General features: G+C 39.3%; 1 protein-coding gene across 24 annotated transcripts in view; it reads right to left on the reverse strand.

Annotated features, from left to right (window-relative positions):
- Positions 1–342: 342 nt before the first annotated feature.
- Positions 343–25,661, reverse strand: part of LOC112665635 (mucin-19) — a 124,276-nt gene continuing 98,957 nt past the window's right edge. For all 24 annotated transcript variants that reach the window (XM_049102640.1, XM_049102639.1, XM_049102641.1 and 21 more), the window contains 9 exons: positions 8,393–8,446; positions 7,225–7,254; positions 5,090–5,121; positions 4,841–5,003; positions 4,533–4,570; positions 3,374–3,484; positions 2,109–2,148; positions 1,373–1,481; positions 343–709 (listed from right to left, as the gene is read on the reverse strand). In XM_049102640.1, coding sequence (XP_048958597.1) covers positions 526–709; positions 1,373–1,481; positions 2,109–2,148; positions 3,374–3,484; positions 4,533–4,570; positions 4,841–5,003; positions 5,090–5,121; positions 7,225–7,254; positions 8,393–8,446 — 761 coding nt within the window. In that variant the 3' untranslated portion in view covers positions 343–525. The remainder of the gene's footprint in view (positions 710–1,372; positions 1,482–2,108; positions 2,149–3,373; positions 3,485–4,532; positions 4,571–4,840; positions 5,004–5,089; positions 5,122–7,224; positions 7,255–8,392; positions 8,447–25,661) is intronic.

Genomic DNA, 25,661 nt, shown 5'->3' on the forward strand with positions numbered 1-25,661 from the left:
GTGCTTTAAAAATGATATCACAGAAACAGCAAGGAAAATGTTTCAAGAAAGAAAGAGTGAAAATAGAATCAGATCCTACTTCAAGAATTAGAAGGCCACTGGTGCTTTAAGCAGAGAAGTTGTCATAGAATGAAAGGGGTGATGTAACTTGCATAGAAAAGCCAAGAAAGAGAACAAAAACTTAGTTTCAGTAAGTTTAGCTGTGAAGGGAAAGGACAAAAAAGGATAATGTTTACACAAGATAAAAGAGTAGAAAAATATATTGGAAAGCCATGACATGACTCAGTTTCTCCTTGCGGTATAGCATTCTTATAGCTATTAATAAAAACATACGCACACTAATTGCTTGCAAACTTGTATTTATTTTTCAGATCCAGTTAACGAGAGAACAAAATGCCTCATAAGGAGACGTCCTCACTTTTTGAGTGTGATACAAATGTTTAGTAGTTATTCTATTTAGTGATCATTTATGTTCATTTATAAAATAAATAGCTGGCTTGTTCTACCTGGAAGGGTTATAAAGCATTAACTGATTGCTGGGGTTACAGATCGTTGGCATATGTCTGAGCAAGAACACGATGTGACATGCCTGTATCTGTAAGGTATTGTACTGCCACCAGGACAATTAAGAATAGCTTCTCGGAACTCGTAGTTATCTTCTCGGCAGCAAAGGCATGAATTTGTCAGCTGAAAGAGACTATAATTGTACCTAAAGGAAAAGAAAATTCAGCAATAAATATTTTGGGGATATCTTCTGAAGTAAATTAACACCAATGCTCATATTGTAATTGTCAAAGTGATTTGGCAATCCTTCCAACCAACTTATTCTTTCTTACACCTTGCATTTCCCTCTTACCATGAACTTCTGACGTGAATCAGTGATATTTTTATGTAAGAACAAAAAGAATCCAAAATGGAAATGTATAAGCTCATAATTAGAGCATTATAGTGCAAAACTATAAACAGATTTTAAATATACAACTTCATGCCAAATTATTATTCTCCATATATTAATCTATACATTAAAGTATCCATGAAGGAAAAAATATTTTGTCTAAAAGGCCAGTGACAGTTTAGAAACACATTTTTGAGCAGCAGTATTTGCTCAAGTACTCTTGGTAATCACTGTGTGAAAATAAATACATTTGGCATGAACATACTATGTTGGCTTTATTTAGAAAACTACTTTAATTGATCCATCACTATTGAAAATGTTTATTTCTCAAATCTTAATATTTTAGATATTTGTTTCATCAGGTCTTAGTCATTAGCTGTTATGTAAAAAATATTCCATATAATATTTTAAAAGCTTTAAACTCCTCCAACAGTTTTACAAAATTAATGCACAGTACACATTCAAAGAAAAACTCACCGGACAGTCTTCTTGCATTCCCCTACACATCTTGCCATCGCAATTCTTTTCTGGCAACCACTGTACTTAACAGTCACATTCATGAGTGAAGATCGACAATTAGTCTTACCTAAAACAAAATGGATAACAGAGTCAGAAATGAGGTTTCACATTAACAATTGCTAAGGTTCAGTTTTCTTAACCTTAAGTACAAAATAACAAGAAAAAATACTTCACAGCATTGTTAAAGGGATTAACTACTTAAGCACCCAACACAAGGGACCCAGCTAATATTCAATAATTATCTTTAATAAATGTTATCTTTTTCTTATTTATCATTACTATCACAGGAAAAGGAGGAGGGAGAAAGGAGGAGGGAAGAAGGGGGAGGGAAGGGAAGATGAAAGGAATTGTTTTTGACATCGATTTCTCATTTTTGATCATCCTTATAATCTAGTATATCAATTTACAACACAACCTGCTGATATTAGGAAAGCAAACTACATTGTTTTCATGAGAATTAAATTTCTCTTTTATAAACATACTGGTTTTTACTGGGAAGAATGTTTCAACCAACATGAAAAAGTAACTTCATTAGGAACAAGTATCAATTGTTTATACATAGAGGTTAGATTATCTGTCATGTTAAAAACACAGGAAATTTTCTATTAATGATCTGCCATTTTGTTTTAAACAAATACTAATTTTTTGTCAACAATTGACATTTCCTCTACATGTGGAGCTTGATGCTACTTACATGTATAGCAACATTTTTTTGAATCATAGACTCTGTCTTCCTATAGGGGTAAGAGAAATAGAAAAAAGACTTAAAAATGTCTATATTTTGTATAAATAATACAACATTTCTTAACTTACTGAAATAACACTACAAAGGGGAAAATGGAACAGATAAACAGGTTGATCTCAGATCCAGGAAGCATGGATGAAAGAGCATTGAGTCTGTATATTTACACTAAAATTTTTCAATAGTGAATAGAAAGGGAAAACATATTTAAATTATTCTTTAAAATAACATGCAAAGAAAAAAAATAAAATAAAATAACATGCAAAGAAGTAAAAAAAAATACTCCTCCCTTATTTTAATGAAAAATACTTTAATAATAATATTACTACTAGACACTATAAGTTTCTCATAGGCAGGATTTTTACTTTACACATTGTTTTAATTTTACACCCATCAATGTCTCAAAGTAAAAGCTCAATAAATACTTAAATCCAACATTGGAGTACTGAAATCAAACTTTTTATTTATTTATGTATTTTTTATTTATGATAGTCACAGAGAGAGAGAGAGAGAGAGGCAGAGACATAGGCAGAGGGAGAAGCAGGCTCCTTGCACCAGGAGCCCGACGTGGGATTCGATCCCAGGTCTCCAGGATCGCGCCCTGGGCCAAAGGCAGGCGCCAAACCGCTGCGCCACCCAGGGATCCCTGAAATCAAACTTTAAGCAATATTACCAATTATATCTTCAGAAAGAAAAATCAAAGCTAAGTTGAACCTTAAAATGTGATCATTTATTATTAGCTAATTACTTTGATTAAAACTTAGTATTCATTAATATAAAACCCCCACCATATTGCTGTAGGAGGTAAAAATGAAGACTGTGGTACAATTAAAGATCTGAACAGTATACTTAAATGTGATTTTATGAAAATTTTGTATTTTTATAGGAATTGACAACCCGGAATCTCTGAGTCTTGGAAAAATAAAAAAATAAATAAATAAAAAAAGAATTTTTGTTTGTTTGTTTAAAGATAGTACAATGCTTTCTAAAGTAACTTACTTCTAGAATAGCACTAAATTAAGTTTTACAGAGCCTGCAAATATAACTTTGGTATGAAAAATATACTTGGCAATAAAAGGTGCAAAACATATCTGAAACAGAATCTACAAGGAATTTATGTCTGTTGGCCAGACACATACTTTTCCAAATGAGAAAAAAGACAGCTTGTGTTTATAAGAAATGGATGCTGTTGATCATTACTTAAGAAGATGACTTACTTCTGGACACCAGGTCTGCTTTGGGCAGTCTTGGACTATTGGAACGAAACCAGTGTCATAGCAGGAGTAGGAGATGCATGGGTTGTTGGGGTCATCAAACGAAGCACCAATCTGGGAGGCACGGAGGAAGAGAGAACAAAGTAATTATTCACTTTGATTTCTTTTTGAGATTGAAAATAAAATCTGTAAAAAAAATTAAAATTCATAATGTTTAATGAATTTCCAGAGGCACTTTCAGTGACTAATTTTTAAGAAAAAGTAGATTGAAAGACTTCTACTTCCATGAATAAACCAATGTGCTTCCTTGAAAGCACAGAAGGTGGCAAGATTTTTAATCCTCAAATGAAGATTCACATGCTCTAGTAACCTATTCAGTTACCCTATTATATTTTTCAAGTATTTTTTCTTTTTTTAAGATTTTATTTATTCATGAGAGTCACAGAGAGAGATATAGAGACATAGGCAGAGGGAGAAGCAGGCTCCCTGTAGGGAGCCTGATGTGGGACTCGAACCCAGGACCCTGGGATCACGACCTGAGCCAAAGGCAGACACTCAACCACTGGGCCACACAGCCATCCCCATTTTATATATTTCTTAGCATACTGCATAGATTTTATTTTAGACTTTTTTAATATTTAGTATCACCAGTTCAAATGTATTATCAATTTGAGAACCATCTGAGTTTTATGACTTCCTGATACTTTTTCTAAAAAGTTAAATTACTTTCCAAAATGCCAAATCAGTTGTCAAAATCCAGCCCTGAATATACATGTTGATGTATTCACATAATGGGGTTCTAGTCTTTGGGGTTTTTTCATTTGATCTCTGACAGTTTGGCCTTCTGATCTTTCTGGTAATAATTACAGTTTAACTCTGTTCATTGATTTGAATGTCACAGAGTGTGCCTTCTCCATCTGGTCATACCCCTGGGAAATTTTATTCAGAAGTTAGGTAGTTAATGATCAAGTATATTTTTCTCCTTTGAAGTGAGCCATGCTGAGTACTACATTTGATGCTCCTTTTGAAATGAATATAGGAAAAAAATGAACATATTCTGCTCCACCATTATGTATGATTTTTTCCATATTATAAGCTGAAAGAGCTTGCATTTATTCATAATTATATAAATAAAAATATTTTAAAGTAAAAACAGCCTTACCTCATAATCAATACTGTTAAACAAACATGTTCTTGGTTCTGAAAAATAAATACATTATTTTATCATAAGATAAACTTTATAATTCTGTTTTTATTAGAAAAATAATCTACTGATTATATTCATAGTTGTTAATGCTGGGTTTCCTTCACTCCAAAGATAGTGAACTTTCAGAGGGCAAGTACAAATCTGTTAGGATCACACCCATTTAGCATAGAGTTTGGCATATATTAGAAGCTCAATAAATATCTCTTGAATGTGTGAATAAGTAAACAACTATTCAATTCATATAATGTATTCTGAATACATACCACAGTATCCAATTTCACAGCAGGTATCATTATTTTGGAACTTTACAAGTCTCTCTCCAGTTTTGCATGTGGGTGCAGAAGGGCACTTCTTTAGGTTACAGTCTACAGTATTTGTATCAGTACAGGTGCATGTGTAACAATTGGCAGTCCATTCTTCTCCAGGCTACAGACACAGACCAAGTTTAGACTTCTATTCAAATACAGGAATGACAGCAAATTTGGGTTAAAGCAGAGAAAAACTGTACTTACAGATTTCTTTTCTCCCAGTGGACCAAGACAAACTGTTAACAAGAGATGATAAATGCTAATTAAATTTGGCAAAATAGAACCATTGATTATGTGTAGATAACCACCAGGTGGCCAATATTGCAATTGGAACTAGGGTTTCAGAAATAGAATTATGGAGAATTGTATGGCACCTTAAGGTGGATAAATCACATCCACTTACTTGAGTAAACTGTTTCTAATGAGTTTAGATATATTTCCTATTTTACAATCGCAGTATAGGATAGTTAGTAATTTCTGTTGGTAGTGGTCAATGAATCTTATCACTACTATTTTACTTACTCTTTTGCAGTCTGGCTTCTATCACCATAATCCTAAAAGTCACTAAGACTTTGTAATTAGCAGTCTTTAAGGCCCTTTATCACTTTTTCAAGTTCCCTACAATTACTGACATTTTTAACTCTCATGTTCTTGAAAATGTTATCCTTCCTTCAAATTCAATACTTTGAAATTCCTTTCTTTATTAGCAGCTCTTTCCCTTCCCTCTCATTGTCTCTGCCCTTTCCCTGGTACTTTCTACCAATCTCCAGTGTCCACTGTAATGTCAAGTGATGACTCTCAAACTTGTAGCTCCAGTCCAGACACTGCTTGTTAACTATGGTCCCAGGATTCCTGTGGCCTAATAGTATCGAGGCAGATGAGACCCTCAAACTCAATATGCACAAAACAGATTGTATCATATTGCCCCTGAAACCAGTTTCTCATCAAAACTGGCTTCCTCCTGCTGAGAACCAGACTAGTCTTTCAATTATTTGAGCTTAAAACTTAGGAGTCATTTTGATTCCTTCCATTCCATCACTTGGCATCTTATTGACCACAAAACCCTGTATCTTCATCTTCACTTCAATCCCTTCCTTTCCTGGTTATACCTGCTGCAGTACTACTCTAGGACTTTGTTCTCTTTAATTTAGCATAGTTGGGCTTTTCCAAAGGTAACTCTGACTCAGACCTCTTCCTGATCCAACCAATTCTCAGTATCAGAGGTAGAATATTTTTTCTAAAGTTTAATTTTCATCTCCTCATTGCCTTGGTTAAAAACTTTTTAAAAAAAGTTTTTGTTTATTTGAGAGAAAGCTAGAGCATGGGTGAGGGGCAGAGGAAGAGAATCTTCAAGCAGACTCCCTGCTGAGCATAGAGCCCAGCTCACAACCCATGTGAACATGGCCTGAATTGAAACCAAGAGCTGTGCGCTTAACCAACTGAGCAGCCCTTGGTTAAAAACGTCGGATGGCCCCTTACAAACTTCTAAAAGAAATACCATTCTAGCTTCTGAGGTCTAACACAGTATGGCTTCAATCTCCCTTCTCAATGTAGTCTCACTTCTCTCATTTATATACTCTGAACTAGTCTATGCATTGTTCTAAAATTCTAATTCTGTAGTGAAATACTAAGGACTTCTCCAAAGTACATAAGATAAGTAACACAAATATGACATGTAAAATGTGCTCTCTATATAAAACATATCTAGTACTTGCTTCGGCAGCACATATACTAAAATATATAATACATATTTCACATTTTTTACTGTGAAATTTATTTTCAGCCTTATATGAAAATTGTCTATGTTTCTTCTAAAATACCCCTCTCCCACTATATCCTAAGATGAGAGAATGATTTTGGGGGGTAATTTCTATCTTCACAAAACACATCATGTTGGCTTGAGAATAGTGGGAACTCAAAATCCTCTAAAATTTTTGAACTTTGATTAACTTTAATTTCTCTTGCTACAATTCAATCCTCAAAAAATATGGAATTTTCTAGTTTAAAAAATACTATCAAATTGTAATTTTTGATGAAGATATTATATAATTACATAAAACACTTTATTTAGTAGGTAAACTCTATTTTGGGCAAATAACAAGATGCATTTGTTTGATTTGGTTGTATTAGATTGTGGGTGAGAAAACAGATTACCATTCACTATTTGGTGCATAAAAGCTAAATTCATCCATTTCAGTATTCCTATCCTGTAATGTTTCCACAGCTAGTGACTTTTTTTTTTTTAGCTAGTGACTTTTTTTGGCATGACCTCTAATATTTGATTTATGAGAAGAACAGTTAATGTAGAATGATTGAATTTTAAGTGGAAGTATCATTACCTGGAGGTGGTGGATGTGATGGTGGACACCCTGTGTAAAAACAGACACCTCATATTAGCCTCTAAAGTTATTGAAATTGTTTTGGGGTAAAATAGTTATCTAATATCTGAAAATAACTGGTTATATCCCTAGTCTTACAAACAGACATATTGCTGTCTAACTTCCCTTTCTGCGCCTCATGGCATTTCAAATTCCACCATTAGAGAATGTTCCCTTTGAAGCTCAAATTTTAATGAGAGGGGAATATGGCAGTCTAAAGGAGAAATGAGAAAACATCAAGGTAAATTTCTCTTCAAATTTATTTTAGCAGATGTTTCCAATTAATAAGACAGTAAGAGGGGGGCACTTGATGGGATGAGCACTGGATGTTATACTATATGTTGGCGAATCAAACTCCAATAAAAAAATACAAAAAAAGACAGTAAAATATATATTCAAAAAGGAAAAAGATAATTAAGATATAGGAAAAATGTTAAGTATTATTACTTCTCCATTTTTGGTCCTTTAAGAACTTTCATCCTCTGTATAACTTCCTGAAATATTTTAATCTTACTCCATCTCCACCTGCACCAAATGCTCTATGTTGGCTATATTTTTCTTTTTAAGTCTTCACATATCACATATTGTGGTCAACTCAACAATTTAGTCAAAAAAATTTCAAATTCTATTTCCAAAATTTCTAAAAAATCAAATTAATATTTTTATTCCACCTACCAAGCAAAAAGTCAGCCTAGAAGTAACGGAATGTTTGAAAGGAACTTAAAATTGTTACATGTTTAGGAAAAGGGGACTCAACAACCAATAGTTACAGAAAAACAGAAAGGAAGTTAGTTAACGATGTGGGAGTCTGGGGGAACAAATTTTTCTCATTACTGAGGGAGGCTAAACTAATCCCCAATTATAAATGCTTAGCAGATTAGCAGAAACCAGCAACTAGGAGAGAGAAATGACCTAACAGACATAGGTACAATGATCATTGAGGAAGTCATATTGCCAGCACTCATTTACTTGCATTCCAGTTTCAGGTTTCCCTGACTCCTGTGGAATCAGGGACTGCTAAGGGAAACACAGAAGTGGCAACTGAAGAAGCTAGAGTTTGCCCTCTGGTAAACTGGTCTGTCTTCTGAGATGCCACCAAGGAAAGTTCATTTATTATTATTTGACTTACCTGTGGCAGAAATTCCAGGAGCAGTTTTTATTTCAAATGCTTCCCTGGAGGTCCCTAAAAATGAAGAAAGGAAGAGCAATGAACTTTTTATGGTCTCAGAAGAAAATGTCCTAAGATATCTCCAAATGAAACAAGAGTCTCAAAGCACCTACAGTGTACTAATGCATTCACTAATGCTAGTGCATGCTTCTGTGGCTGAAACATAAGAGCTCTACTTTAACAATCCCCTGCTGATAGAAATAAATTGAATATTTTCCCATGACCCTGGTAAATTTCTCAGTTATAGGTCACTTTCTTTAAATGATACAAACTTTTTTCACAACTAAATCTTTTACTTCCTATAACTTGATTTCCTGGTTGTCCTGTATTAGGTTTTAGCGGAGTTATAATAGAGTAAAAAAAAAAATCAGAAAACATCTGTGTTGATCAAGATGCCATAAAAAACAGTTTGACAAAATTTTAGACAGGTTTCTTCCTGATTATAGGTGCCTAGACTTCCTTTTCTTGGCAAATTTACTTAGAAAACCTGTAGCTGTAAATTCTTTCTCTCTTCTTTTGAAATACAAATCTTTCCCCAGTTTCTGAATAGTTTTGCAACCAAGAATGTCTTCCTCAAAGACCTACCTCCATGGTCTGTCTCTATGAAATATAGTTATTGAGAACAATAGCAACCTCTCTCTGTCTCTGTGGAAGTTGGAGCCTAAATTCATTCCTGATCATAAGTTTAGATGCAATTTTCTCTGGGTTTCTTCCACTGGAGAATCAGAGTTAACCTCCTGGAAGTGGATCATGTGAATATAAGACAGACATTCTCTCATTTCTAATGAGATTCTAGATGATTCTGGGTCTACAAGCTGATTATCTAGTTGCTTCTAATTCTCCAGCTGATGAGCTAATTGTCCTGTCACTCCAACTGAACCTAAAATAGATTTTCCTGTGGTCCCTGATCCTCCAGCTGCTGGTCTTGTTGTCCCTGCTTCTTCAGCAGACCATCCAGTTGTCTGTGATCCTCCTATGTATGGTCTGGTGTTCCCCGAATTTAAAACAGAGGTTTCAATTGTTTCTTATTTTCCAGAAAATGATCTAGTTATCACTGATCCTTCAGCTGATGGTCCAGTTGTTACTAGCTCAAGTGATGTTTCAGAGGTCTCTGTCTATTCTCCTGATGGTACAGATGTTCTTGATTCTTCCTGTGATTGTCCAGTTGTCTGTGATCTTCCTATGGACGTTCCAGTAGTCCCTACTGTTACGACAGAGACCTTCACTTTTTTCTGATCCTCTAGCTAATTATTTTTTTAAAGATTTTATTTATTTATTCATGATAGACACAGAGAGAGAGAGGCAGAGACACAGAAAGAGGGAGAAACAGGCTCCATGCAGGGAGCCCGATGTGGGACTCGATCCTGACCCCAGGATCACGCCCTGAGCCAAAGGCAGATGCTCAACCACTGAGCCACCCAGGCGTCCCTCCTCTAGCTAATTAATATTTTAGTTGTCCCTAATGCTCCAGCTGATAGTGCTATGGTCCCTTATCCTCTAGCTATTGTTCCAGTTGTCTCTGGTCCTCCAATGGATGGTCCAGTTGACCCTGTCAACCCTATAGATAGTGTAGATGTTCCTAATCCTATAACAGATGGTGCAATTGTTCCTGATCTTTCAGCAAATGGTCCAGTTATTCCTAACCCAAGTCCTGATCCTGATGTCCTTGTGAATCCTGCTGATGATACAATGTTTCTGATTGTACAACAGATGTTCCAGTTGTCCCTGATCATCCAACTGATGGTCCAGTTGTCCCTGATATACGAGCTGACGATCTAGTTGTTCCTAATACTTCAGCCACTGGTCCTGTCATCTCATGTCCCTGGCACTCCAGATGATAGTATGTTTGCCTCTGAACCTATAACAGATGTTCTAGTTGTTTCTGATCCTTCAGATGATGGTCTCAGATAAAACAGTCTTTTATTCTGAGATCTGCTAAGAAGTAGAAAGCTATGTGAAGCTCTAAGGAAATAGCATTCAGGGCAGTGGGAATAGCCAGTGCGAAAGCCATAGACTGAAATGAAGTACATGTGCTAGAGAGGTAGAACTAAGTGAATGTATTTGAATCATTGGAGATTACAGGGAGTCCTATTAGAATGTGAGGACAAATACATGGAATTTTTCAAGTTATTGTGAATCCAGGGAAGGAAATTAGACATTTTTCTAAATGCAATGGAATGTAATTTTATGCAAAAGAATATTTGTATATATTTAAAATCCCTCTTTCTGCTCTATATAGAATATATGATAAAGGGTAAAAGTAGGAAGACTAGTTTGAGGTGATTTCAGGAATTCAGACTATTCATGAGTGCTTTGGGGTAGAATGATGATAAAGGAGTTTGAGAACAATGAATGGGTTTATGTTTTAGAAGTAGCATTGACAGCCTTTGTTTTTGTGTGGGGGGTGCAAAATAAAAAGAAGAGAGGTATCAAGGGTAATTGTAAAATTTTTGTGAGTAAACTGAGTCAGTGATGATACTGTTTATTAATATGGGGAAGAACAGGGATATGGGATTGATATGGGAGAACAGGTTGCAGGCATGAAAGTAAACAATAATTCTGTTTAGGTCATGTCAATTTTGGAATACCTATTAAATATCCAAATGGAAATGTCAGGTTAGAAATTGAGTATGAATCTAGACTTTTAGAGAAGTCAAGATTAGAGACATATATTTGGAAATTTGCATCCAAGATGTCTTTAAAGGTTTCCTATACTTTAATTCCTTCCTACAGATTATGTGACTACCCCCACTAGTCCTGTCTCATATCTAACTATCAGAAGCTTCTCTCCGAGTTCAGCTTAAGGTAATATCCCATCATACAAGTCATGCTCTTGCATTTTTCAACATACTAGTTTGCTAATACTCTAATAGCCTCTGAACCTTCAAATTTCTTTTTTTTAAATAAAGATTTTGTGTATGTATGTTTGTATGTATGTATGTATGTAAGAGATAGTGCATACAAGCAGGGGGGCGCAGGAGAGGGAAAAGCAGACTCCTTACTGAGTATGGAGCCCTACGTAGGGGTCCATCCCAGGACCCAAGGATTGTAACCTAAGCCAAAAGCAGATGTTTCACTCACTGAGCAACCCAGGTAGCCCATGAAACCTCAAGTTTATTTTCATTCAAGAAACTTTAAATTACCGTTCTGCTTGAAGTCTTAAAACAATTAGTCCTACCATACCTTATATCCTGTTATCCTTTAACATTAAGTTTATATAAATTTTGGTTTCCTCTATCATCTTTGGCATTCTAAGACCATGTTGGGCTTTGTGTCTTTTATTCTAAGCTCCTGCTTCCATTCTGTATCACAATTATTTCTATCCTGTCCTGTAGAATCCACAATGATTTAAACAAATCTCTTCTATATGCTTATTTAAAAAAAAAATGCTTCTACCTCCTCCTGGCCTTTGCTTAATGCAACCAATTCTACAACAACGTGGCATCAGCCAGAATGCTCTGGATCTGAGATCCCATTATTAAGAATTCCACTAAGATAACAGATGAGGATCAAAACCTTAGATTTGTAGGCACATGGATCTCTACAATAATACATGTGGATGGTACCTGTTTCCAGCAAACCTTCACTACTTGAGCAGAGCAGCAAATAGCCTATTCCTTCCCATATCTCTAATCCTTCTGGAAGGTTCTCTTCCATACAGTCTGTTGTTTTTATTTCAATAAAAATAAAACCTCTGAATCCTTTACCATATTTGGAACTCTTATTCATTTTTTTTTTTACATATTCACCAGATATCCACCAGATATTCATCAAGTCAGGTACTGAGGTAGGCATTGGGAACATAACTGTAAACTAGAATAAGCAAGGCAAAAAGAACTTCTGTCTCTAGTTTGACAGAAATCCACCATGTTGGTGGCCTGTCTCATAATGGAGAATGACTGGATGAATAATCAACCATCTAGGCCCCGTTTTAGCCCTAAAACATACTCATGACTAAACATATTGATTTTTTATTTACAAAATGTGAATAATCAAATAATCCCTAACATACTGTCAACTGCACAGGTGGTTATAGGATTCAAGAAAGGAAAAATAGAGGGGAGGAGCAAGAGGGCGGAAGAGTAGGGTCCCCAAGTCACCTGTCTCCACCAAATTACCTAGAAAACCTTCAAATTATCCTGAAAATCTATTAATTTGGCCTGAGATTTAAAGAGAGACCAGCTGGAACGCTACAGTGAGAAGAGTTCGCGCTTCTATCAAGGTAGGAAGACGGGAAAAAGAAATAAAGGAACAAAGGCCTCCAAGGGGGAGGGGCCCCGCGAGGAGCCAGGCTGAGGCCGGGGCTAGTGTCCCCAGGACAGGAGAGCCCCGTCCCGGAGACGCAGGAGCTGCACCGACCTTCCCGGGGGAAAGGGGCTCGCGGGGAGGTGGAGCAGGACCCAGGAGGGCGGGGATGCCCTCGGGCTCCCGGGGACACTAACAGGCACCTGCGCCCCGGGAGAGTGCGCCGAGCTCCCTAAGGGCTGCAGCGCGCACGGCAGGACCCGGAGCAGCTCGGAGGGGCTCGGGGGCGGCTCCGCGGAGGGGGCTGCGGGGGGGAGCAGCTCGGGGGCTCGGGCAGAGGAAGAGGCTCCGTGCGGAGGGGGCTGCGCGGTTCCAGGAGCAGCTCGGAGGGACTCGGGCGGCAGCTCCGCGGAGGGGGCTGCGGGGCGGGAGCGCGAATCCACCAGCGCAGGCTCCGGAGCACAGGGCGCCGGGACACAGCCCAGGATCCCGCCTCCCCCGGGACAGGCTGAGGCCGGGAGGGCCCAGGACAGCGAGGACGCTCCTGCCCCAGCTGAGCAGATCAGCGGCCCCGCCCCGGAGCCTCCAGGCCCTGCAGACGAGTTCCTGCCGGAGCTGAATCCAGGTTTCCAGAGCTGCCCCGCCACTGGGGCTGTTCCTCCTGCGGCCTCACGGGGTAAACAACCCCCACTGAGCCCTGCACCAGGCAGGGGCACAGCAGCTCCCCCAACTGCTAACACCTGAAAATCAGCACAAGCAGGCCCCTCCCCCAGAAGACCAGCTAGACGGACAACTTCCAGGAGAAGCAGAAGCCAAGGGACTTAAAGTACACAGAATCAGAAGATACTCCCCGGTGGTTCTTTTGTTTTGTTTTGTTTTGTTTTGCTTTTTGATTTGTTTCCTTCCCCCACCCCCTTTTTTTTCTCTTTCTTTTTCTTTCTCTTTTTCTCTCTTTTTTTTTTCGTTTTTTTTTCTTCCCTTTTTTTCTCTTTCTCTTTTCTTTCCTTCTTTCTCTCCTCTCTTTTTCTCTTTTTCCCAATACAACTTGCTTTTGGCCACTCTGCACTGAGCAAAATGACTAGAAGGAAAACCTCACCTCAAAAGAAAGAATCAGAAACACTCCTCTCTCCCACAGAGTTACAAAATCTGGATTACAATTCAATGTCAGAAAGCCAATTCAGAAGCACTATTATACAGCTACTGGTGGCTCTAGAAAAAAGTATAAAGGACTCAAGAGACTTCATGACTGCAGAATTTAGAGCTAATCAGGCAGAAATTAAAAATCAATTGAATGAGATGCAATCCAAACTAGAAGTCCTAACGACGAGGGTTAACGAGGTGGAAGAACGAGTGAGTGACCTAGAAGACAAGTTGATAGCAAAGAGGGAAACTGAGGAAAAAAGAGACAACAATTAAAAGACCATGAGGATAGATTAAGGGAAATAAACGACAGCCTGAGGAAGAAAAACCTACGTTTAATTGGGGTTCCCGAGGGCGCCGAAAGGGACAGAGGGCCAGAATATGTATTTGAACAAATTCTAGCTGAAAACTTTCCTAATCTGGGAAGGGAAACAGGCATTCAGATCCAGGAAATAGAGAGATTCCCCCCTAAAATCAATAAAAACCGTTCAACACCTCGACATTTAATAGTGAAGCTTGCAAATTCCAAAGATAAAGAGAAGATCCTTAAAGCAGCAAGAGACAAGAAATCCCTGACTTTTATGGGGAGGAGTATTAGGGTAACAGCAGACCTATCCACAGAGACCTGGCAGGCCAGAAAGGGCTGGCAGGATATATTCAGGGTCCTAAATGAGAAGAACATGCAACCAAGAATACTTTATCCAGCAAGGCTCTCATTCAAAATGGAAGGAGAGATAAAGAGCTTCCAAGACAGGCAGCAACTAAAAGAATATGTGACCTCCAAACCAGCTCTGCAAGAAATTTTAAGGGGGACTCTTAAAATTCCCCTTTAAGAAGAAGTTCAGTGGAACAGTCCACAAAAACAAGGACTGAATAGATATCATGATGACACTAAACTCGTATCTCTCAATAGTAACTCTGAATGTGAACGGGCTTAATGACCCCATCAAAAGGCGCAGGGTTTCAGACTGGATAAAAAAGCAGGACCCATCTATTTGCTGTCTACAAGAGACTCATTTTAGACAGAAGGACACCTACAGCCTGAAAATAAAAGGTTGGAGAACCATTTACCATTCGAATGGTCCTCAAAAGAAAGCAGGGGTAGCCATCCTTATATCAGATAAACTAAAATTTACCCCAAAGACTGTAGTGAGAGATGAAGAGGGACACTATATCATACTTAAAGAATCTATTCAACAAGAGGACTTAACAATCCTCAATATATATGCCCTGAATGTGGGAGCTGCCAAATATATCAATCAATTATTAACCAAAGTGAAGAAATACTTAGATAATAATACACTTATACTTGGTGACTTCAATCTAGCTCTTTCTATACTCGATAGGTCTTCTAAGCACAACATCTCCAAAGAAACGAGAGCTTTAAATGATACACTGGACCAGATGGATTTCACAGATATCTACAGAACTTTACATCCAAACTCAACTGAATACACATTCTTCTCAAGTGCACATGGAACTTTCTCCAGAATAGACCACATATTGGGTCACAAATCGGGTCTGAACCGATAACAAAAGATTGGGATTGTCCCCTGCATATTCTCAGACCATAATGCCTTGAAATTAGAACTAAATCACAACAAGAAGTTTGGAAGGACCTCAAACACGTGGAGGTTAAGGACCATCCTGCTAAAAGATAAAAGGGTCAACCAGGAAATTAAGGAAGAATTAAAAAGATTCATGGAAACTAATGAGAATGAAGATACAACCGTTCAAAATCTTTGGGATGCAGCAAAAGCAGTCCTAAGGGGGAAATACATCACAATACAAGCATCCATTCAAAAACTGGAAAGAACTCAAATACAAAAGCTAACCTTACACATAAAGGAGCTAGAGAAAAAACAGCAAATAGATCCTACACCCAAGAGAAGAGGGGAGTTAATAAAGATTCGAGCAGAACTCAACGAAATCGAGACCAGAAGAACTGTGGAACAGATCAACAGAACCAGGAGTTGGTTCTTTGAAAGAATTAATAAGATAGATAAACCATTAGCCAGCCTTATTAAAAAGAAGAGAGAGAAGACTCAAATTAATAAAATCATGAATGAGAAAGGAGAGATCACTACCAACACCAAGGAAATACAAACGATTTTAAAAACATATTATGAACAGCTATACGCCAATAAATTAGGCAATCTAGGAGAAATGGACGCATTCCTGGAAAGCCACAAACTACCAAAACTGGAACAGGAAGAAATAGAAAACCTGAACAGGCCAATAACCAGGGAGGAAATTGAAGCAGTCATCAAAAACCTCCCAAGACACAAGAGTCCAGGGCCAGATGGCTTCCCAGGGGAATTTTATCAAACGTTTAAAGAAGAAACCATACCTATTCTCCTAAAGCTGTTTGGAAAGATAGAAAGAGATGGAGTACTTCCAAATTCGTTCTATGAGGCCAGCATCACCTTAATTCCAAAGCCAGACAAAGACCCCACCAAAAGGCAGAATTACAGACCAATATCCCTGATGAACATGGATGCAAAAATTCTCAACAAGATACTGGCTAATAGGATCCAACAGTACATTAAGAAAATTATTCACCATGACCAAGTAGGATTTATCCCTGGGACACAAGGCTGGTTCAACACCCGTAAAACAATCAATGTGATTCATCATATCAGCAAGAGAAAAACCAAGAACCATATGATCCTCTCATTGGATGCAGAGAAAGCATTTGACAAAATACAGCATCCATTCCTGATCAAAACTCTTCAGAGTGTAGGGATAGAGGGAACATTCCTCGACATCTTAAAGCCATCTATGAAAAGCCCACAGCAAATATCATTCTCAATGGGGAAGCACTAGGAGCCTTTCCCCTAAGATCAGGAACAAGACAGGGATGTCCACTCTCACCACTGCTGTTCAACATAGTACTGGAAGTCCTAGCCTCAGCAATCAGACAACAAAAAGACATTAAAGGCATTCAAATTGGCAAAGAAGAAGTCAAACTCTCCCTCTTCGCCGATGACATGATACTCTACATAGAAAACCCAAAAGTCTCCACCCCAAGATTGCTAGAACTCATACAGCAATTCGGTAGCGTGGCAGGATACAAAATCAATGCCCAGAAGTCAGTGGCATTTCTATACACTAACAATGAGACTGAAGAAAGAGAAATTAAGGAGTCAATCCCATTTACAATTGCACCCAAAAGCATAAGATACCTAGGAATAAACCTAACCAAAGATGTAAAGGATCTATACCCTCAAAACTATAGAACACTTCTGAAAGAAATTGAGGAAGACACAAAGAGATGGAAAAATATTCCATGCTCATGGATTGGCAGAATTAATATTGTGAAAATGTCAATGTTACCCAGGGCAATATACACGTTTAATGCAATCCCTATCAAAATACCATGGACTTTCTTCAGAGAGTTAGAACAAATTATTTTAAGATTTGTGTGGAATCAGAAAAGACCCCGAATAGCCAGGGGAATTTTAAAAAAGAAAACCATATCTGGGGGCATCACAATGCCAGATTTCAGGTTGTACTACAAAGCTGTGGTCATCAAGACAGTGTGGTACTGGCACAAAAACAGACACATAGATCAGTGGAACAGAATAGAGAATCCAGAAGTGGACCCTGAACTTTATGGGCAACTAATATTCGATAAAGGAGGAAAGACTATCCATTGGAAGAAAGACAGTCTCTTCAATAAATGGTGCTGGGAAAATTGGACATCCACATGCAGAAGAATGAAACTAGACCACTCTCTTGCACCATACACAAAGATAAACTCAAAATGGATGAAAGATCTAAATGTGAGACAAGATTCCATCAAAATCCTAGAGAAGAACACAGGCAACACCCTTTTGAACTCGGCCATAGTAACTTCTTGCAAGATACATCCACGAAGGCAAAAGAAACAAAAGCAAAAATGAACTATTGGGACTTCATCAAGATAAGAAGCTTTTGCACAGCAAAGGATACAGTCAACAAAACTCAAAGACAACCTACAGAATGGGAGAAGATATTTGCAAATGACATATCAGATAAAGGGCTAGTTTCCAAGATCTATAAAGAACTTATTAAACTCAACACCAAAGAAACAAACAATCCAATCATGAAATGGGCAAAAGACATGAACAGAAATCTCACAGAGGAAGACATAGACATGGCCAACATGCATATGAGAAAATGTTCTGCATCACTTGCCATCAGGGAAATACAAATAAAAACTACAATGAGATACCACCTCACACCAGTGAGAATGGGGAAAATTAACAAGGCAGGAAACAACAAATGTTGGAGAGGATGCGGAGAAAAGGGAACCCTCTACACTGTTGGTGGGAATGTGAACTGGTGCAGCCACTCTGGAAAACTGTGTGGAGGTTCCTCAAACAGTTAAAAATATACCTGCCCTACGACCCAGCAATTGCACTGTTGGGGATTTACCCCAAAGATACAAATGCAATGAAACGCCGGGACACCTGCACCCCGATGTTTCTAGCAGCAATGGCCACGATAGCCAAACTGTGGAAGGAGCCTCGGTGTCCAACGAAAGATGAATGGATAAAGAAGATGTGGCTTTATGTATACAATGGAATATTACTCAGCTATTAGAAATGACAAATACCCACCATTTGCTTCAACGTGGATGGAACTGGAGGGTATTATGCTGAGTGAAGTAAGTCAGTCGGAGAAGGACAACATTATATGTTCTCATTCATTTGGGGAATATAAATAATAGTGAAAGGGAATATAAGGGAAGGGAGAAGAAATGTGTGGGAAATATCAGAAAGGGAGACAGAACGTAAAGACTGCTAACTCTGGGAAACGAACTAGGGGTGGTAGAAGGGGAGGAGGGCAGGGGTGGGAGTGAATGGGTAACGGGCACTGGGGGTTATTCTGTATGTTAGTAAATTGAACACCAAAAAAATAAAAAATTACAAAAAAGAAAAAAAAAATATGTGAAAGATTTTTGTTCATTCTATGGTTAATATACGTTTTGGATTATGTTTTACTTTGGCAAAAAAAAACAGATTAAGATGATGTTACAAATTTATTATATGATGGTTAAATGACTTACCTCATATCTTTATTTAATTAAGGTGTATCAATATATCCAGTAAAAATAAAGTATAAAAACAGTTATTCTTTTATTTTATCAATTCCATTTTTCAAGCCACTTTTTTGCCTATTTCATGAGAACTACTTTACCAATCCCCTTTCTTTTTCTCTTCCTTTTTTTTTGTTATTAATTGTAGAACTTGTGCTTAACCTCTCTCTGTCTCTGTGGAAGTTGGAGCCTAAATTCATTCTTGATCATAAGTTTAGATGCAATTTTCTCTGGGTTTCTTCCACTGGAGAATCAGAGTTAACCTCCTGGAAGTGGATCATGTGAATATAAGACAGACATTCTCTCATTTCTAATGAGATTCTAGATGATTCTGGGTCTACAAGCTGATTATCTAGTTGCTTCTAATTCTCCAGCTGATGAGCTAATTATCCTGTCACTCCAACTGAACCTAAATAGATTTTCCTGTGCGTCCCTGATCCTCCAGCTGCTGGTCTTGTTGTCCCTGCTTCTTCAGCAGACCATCCAGTTGTCTGTGATCCTCCTATGTATGGTCTGGTGTTCCCCGAATTTAAAACAGAGGTTTCAATTGTTTCTTATTTTCCAGAAAATGATCTAGTTTATCACTGATCCTTCAGCTGATGGTCCAGTTGTTACTAGCTCAAGTGATGTTTCAGAGGTCTCTGTCTATTCTCCTGATGGTACAGATGTTCTTGATTCTTCCTGTGATTGTCCAGTTGTCTGTGATCTTCCTATGGACGTTCCAGTAGTCCCTACTGTTACGACAGAGACCTTCACTTTTTTCTGATCCTCTAGCTAATTATTTTTTTTAAAGATTTTATTTATTTATTCATGATAGACACAGAGAGAGAGAGGCAGAGACACAGAAAGAGGGAGAAACAGGCTCCATGCAGGGAGCCCGATGTGGGACTCGATCCTGACCCCAGGATCACGCCCTGAGCCAAAGGCAGATGCTCAACCACTGAGCCACCCAGGTGTCCCTCCTCTAGCTACTTATATTTTAGTTGTCCCTAATGCTCCAGCTGATAGTGCTATGGTCCCTTATCCTCTAGCTATTGTTCCAGTTGTCTCTGGTCCTCCAATGGATGGTCCAGTTGACCCTGTCAACCCTATAGATAGTGTAGATGTTCCTAATCCTATAACAGATGGTGCAATTGTTCCTGATCTTTCAGCCAAATGGTCCAGTTATTCCTAACCCAAGTCCTGATCCTGATGTCCTTGTGAATCCTGCTGATGATACAATGTTTCTGATTGTACAACAGATGTTCCAGTTGTCCCTGATCATCCAACTGATGGTCCAGTTGTCCCTGATATACGAGCTGACGATCTAGTTATTCCTAATACTTCAGCCACTGGTCCTGTCATCTCATGTCCCTGGCACTCCAGATGATAGTATGTTTGCCTCTGAACCTATAACAGATGTTTTAGTTGTTTCTGATCCTTCAGATGATGGTCTCAGATAAAACAGTCTTTTATTCTGAGATCTGCTAAGAAGTAGAAAGCTATGTGAAGCTCTAAGGAATAGCATTCAGGGCATGGGAATAGCCAGTGCGAAAGCCATAGACTGAAATGAAGTACATGTGCTAGAGAGGTAGAACTAAGTGAATGTATTTGAATCATTGGAGATTACAGGGAGTCCTATTAGAATGTGAGGACAAATACATGGAATTTTTCAAGTTATTGTGAATCCAGGGGAGGAAATTAGACATTTTTCTAAATGCAATGGAATGTAATTTTATGCAAAAGAATATTTGTATATATTTAAAATCCCTCTTTTCTGCTCTATATAGAAGATATGATAAAGGGTAAAAGTAGGAAGACTAGTTTGAGGTGATTTCAGGAATTCAGACTATTCATGAGTGCTTTGGGGTAGAATGATGATAAAGGAGTTTGAGAACAATGAATGGTTTATGTTTTAGAAGTAGCATTGACAGCCTTTGTTTTGTGTGGGGGGTGCAAAATAAAAGAAGAGAGGTATCAAGGGTAATTGTAAAATTTTGTGAGTAAACTGAGTCAGTGATGGTACTGTTTATTAATACGGGGAAGAACAGGGATATGGGATTGATATGGGAGAACAGGTTGCAGGCATGAAGTAAACAAGAATTCTGTTTAGGTCATGTCAATTTTGGAATACCTATTAAATATCCAAAGGAAATGTCAGGTTAGAAATTGAGTATGAATCTAGACTTTTAGAGAAGTCAAGATTAGAGACATATATTTGGAAATTTGCATCCAAGATGTCTTTAAAGGTTTCCTATACTTTAATTCCTTCCTACAGATTATGTGACTACCCCCACTAGTCCTGTCTCATATCTAACTATCAGAAGCTTCTCTCCAAGTTCAGCTTAAGGTAATATCCCATCATACAAGTCATGCTCTTGCATTTTTCAACATACTAGTTTGCTAATACTCTAATAGCCTCTGAACCTTCAAATTTCTTTTTTTTAAATAAGATTTTGTGTATGTATGTATGTATGTATGTATGTATGTAAGAGATAGTGCATACAAGCAGGGGGGCGCAGGAGAGGGAAAAGCAGACTCCTTACTGAGTATGGAGCCCTACGTAGGGGTCCATCCCAGGACCCAAGGATTGTAACCTAAGCCAAAAGCAGATGTTTCACTCACTGAGCAACCCAGGTAGCCCATGAAACCTCAAGTTTATTTTCATTGAAGAAACTTTAAATTACCGTTCTGCTTGAAGTCTTAAAACAATTAGTCCTACCATACCTTATATCCTGTTATCCTTTAACATTAAGTTTATATAAATTTTGGTTTCCTCTATCATCTTTGGCATTCTAAGACCATGTTGGGCTTTGTGTCTTTTATTCTAAGCTCCTGCTTCCATTCTGTATCACAATTATTTCTATCCTGTCCTGTAGAATCCACAATGATTTAAACAAATCTCTTCTATATGCTTATTTAAAAAAAAATGCTTCTACCTCCTCCTGGCCTTAGCTTAATGCAACCAATTCTACAACAACGTGGCATCAGCCAGAATGCTCTGGATCTGAGATCCCATTATTAAGAATTCCACTAAGATAACAGATGAGGATCAAAACCTTAGATTTGTAGGGACATGGATCTCTACAATAATACATGTGGATGGTACCTGTTTCCAGCAAACCTTCACTACTTGAGCAGAGCAGCAAATAGCCTATTCCTTCCCATATCTCTAATCCTTCTGGAAGGTTCTCTTCCATACAGTCTGTTGTTTTTATTTCAATAAAAATAAAACCTCTGAATCCTTTACCATATTTGGAACTCTTATTCATTTTTTTTTTTTACATATTCACCAGATATCCACCAGATATTCATCAAGTCAGGTACTGAGGTAGGCATTGGGAACATAACTGTAAACTAGAATAAGCAAGGCAAAAAGAACTTCTGTCTCTAGTTTGACAGAAATCCACCATGTTGGTGGCCTGTCTCATAATGGAGAATGACTGGATGAATAATCAACCATCTAGGCCCCGTTGTAGCCCTAAAACATACTCATGACTAAACATATTGATTTTTTATTTACAAAATGTGAATAATCAAATAATCCCTAACATACTGTCAACTGCACAGGTGGTTATAGGATTCAAGAAAGGAAAAATAGAGGGGAGGAGCAAGAGGGCGGAAGAGTAGGGTCCCCAAGTCACCTGTCTCCACCAAATTACCTAGAAAACCTTCAAATTATCCTGAAAATCTATGAATTCGGCCTGGGATTTAAAGAGAGACCAGCTGGAATGCAACAGTGAGAAGAATTCGCGCTTCTATCAGGTAGGAAGACGGGGAAAAAGAAATAAAGGAACAAAGGCCTCCGAGGGGGAGGGGCCCGCGAGGAGCCGGGCTGAGGCCGGGGCGAGTGTCCCCAGGACAGGAGAGCCCCGTCCCGGAGGAAGCAGGAGCTGCACCGACCTTCCCGGGGGAAAGGGGCTCGCGGGGAGGTGGAGCAGGACCCAGGAGGGCGGGATGCCCTCGGGCTCTCGGGGACACTAACCGGCACCTGCGCCCCGGGAGAGTGCGCCGAGCTCCCTAAGGCTGCAGCGCACGGGGGACCCGGAGCAGCTCGGGGGGCGGGGGGGGCCTCGGGCGGCGGCTCCGCGGAGGGGGCTGCGGGGCGGGGAGCAGCTCGGGGGGGCTCGGGGGCGGCTCCGCGGAGGGGGCTGCGCGGCCCCGGGAGCAGCTCGGAGGGGCTCGGGCAGAGGAAGAGGCTCCGTGCGGAGGGGGCTGCGCGGTTCCAGGAGCAGCTCGGAGGGGCTCGGGCGGCGGCTCCGCGGAGGGGGCTGCGCGGCCCGGGAGCGCGAATCCACCAGCGCAGGCTCCGGAGCACAGGGCGCCGGGACACAGCCCAGGATCCCGCCTCCCCCGGGACAGGCAGAGGCCGGGAGGGCCCAGGACAGCAAGGACGCTCCTGCCCCAGCTGAGCAGATCAGCGGCCCCGCCCTGGAGCCTCCAGGCCCTGCAGACGGAGTTCCTGCCGGAGCTGAATCCAGGTTTCCAGAGCTGCCCCGCCACTGGGGCTGTTCCTCCTGCGGCCTCACGGGGTAAACAACCCCACTGAGCCCTGCACCAGGCAGGGGCACAGCAGCTCCCCCAACTGCTAACACCTGAAAATCAGCACAGCAGCCCCTCCCCCAGAAGACCAGCTGACGGACAACTTCCAGGAGAAGCCAAGGGACTTAAAGTACACAGAATCAGAAGATACTCCCCGGTGGTTCTTTTGTTTGTTTTGTTTTGTTTTGCTTTTGATTGTTTCCTTCCCCCACCCCCTTTTTTTTTCTTTCTTTTTCTTTCTCTTTTTCTTCTCTCTTTTTTTTTTCGTTTTTTTTTCTTACCTTTTTTTTCTCTTTCTCTTTTCTTTCCTTCTTTCTCTCCTCTCTTTTTCTCTTTTTCCCAATACAACTTGCTTTTGGCCACTCTGCACTGAGCAAAATGACTAGAAGGAAAACCTCACCTCAAAAGAAAGAATCAGAAAACACTCCTCTCTCCCACAGAGTTACAAAATCTGGATTACAATTCAATGTCAGAAAGCCAATTCAGAAGCACTATTATACAGCTACTGGTGGCTCTAGAAAAAAGTATAAAGGACTCAAGAGACTTCATGACTGCAGAATTTAAAGCTAATCAGGCAGAAATTAAAAATCAATTGAATGAGATGCAATCCAAACTAGAAGTCCTAACGACGAGGGTTAACGAGGTGGAAGAACGAGTGAGTGACATAGAAGACAAGTTGATAGCAAAGAGGGAAACTGAGGAAAAAAGAGACAAACAATTAAAAGACCATGAGGATAGATTAAGGGAAATAAACGACAGCCTGAGAAAGAAAAACCTACGTTTAATTGGGGTTCCCGAGGGCCCCGAAAGGGACAGAGGGCCAGAATATGTATTTGAACAAATTCTAGCTGAAAACTTTCCTAATCTGGGAAGGGAAACAGGCATTCAGATCCAGGAAATAGAGAGATTCCCCCCTAAAATCAATAAAAACCGTTCAACACCTCGACATTTAATAGTGAAGCTTGCAAATTCCAAAGATAAAGAGAAGATCCTTAAAGCAGCAAGAGACAAGAAATCCCTGACTTTTATGGGGAGGAGTATTAGGGTAACAGCAGACCTCTCCACAGAGACCTGGCAGGCCAGAAAGGGCTGGCAGGATATATTCAGGGTCCTAAATGAGAAGAACATGCAACCAAGAATACTTTATCCATCAAGGCTCTCATTCAAAATGGAAGGAGAGATAAAGAGCTTCCAAGACAGGCAGCAACTAAAAGAATATGTGACCTCCAAACCAGCTCTGCAAGAAATTTTAAGGGGGACTCTTAAATTCCCCTTTAAGAAGAAGTTCAGTGGAACAGTCCACAAAAACAAGGACTGAATAGATATCATGATGACACTAAACTCGTATCTCTCAATAGTAACTCTGAATGTGAACGGGCTTAATGACCCCATCAAAAGGCGCAGGGTTTCAGACTGGATAAAAAAGCAGGACCCATCTATTTGCTGTCTACAAGAGACTCATTTTAGACAGAAGGACACCTACAGCCTGAAAATAAAAGGTTGGAGAACCATTTACCATTCGAATGGTCCTCAAAAGAAAGCAGGGGTAGCCATCCTTATATCAGATAAACTAAAATTTACCCCAAAGACTGTAGTGAGAGATGAAGAGGGACACTATATCATACTTAAAGGATCTATTCAACAAGAGGACTTAACAATCCTCAATATATATGCCCTGAATGTGGGAGCTGCCAAATATATCAATCAATTATTAACCAAAGTGAAGAAATACTTAGATAATAATACACTTATACTTGGTGACTTCAATCTAGCTCTTTCTATACTCGATAGGTCTTCTAAGCACAACATCTCCAAAGAAACGAGAGCTTTAAATGATACACTGGACCAGATGGATTTCACAGATATCTACAGAACTTTACATCCAACTCAACTGAATACACATTCTTCTCAAGTGCACATGGAACTTTCTCCAGAATAGACCACATATTGGGTCACAAATCGGGTCTGAACCGATACCAAAAGATTGGGATTGTCCCCTGCATATTCTCAGACCATAATGCCTTGAAATTAGAACTAAATCACAACAAGAAGTTTGGAAGGACCTCAAACACGTGGAGGTTAAGGACCATCCTGCTAAAAGATAAAAGGGTCAACCAGGAAATTAAGGAAGAATTAAAAAGATTCATGGAAACTAATGAGAATGAAGATACAACCATTCAAAATCTTTGGGATGCAGCAAAAGCAGTCCTAAGGGGGAAATACATCACAATACAAGCATCC

This window comes from Canis lupus, chromosome 27 (assembly GCF_003254725.2).
Source record: "Canis lupus dingo isolate Sandy chromosome 27, ASM325472v2, whole genome shotgun sequence".
NCBI lineage: Eukaryota > Metazoa > Chordata > Mammalia > Carnivora > Canidae > Canis > Canis lupus.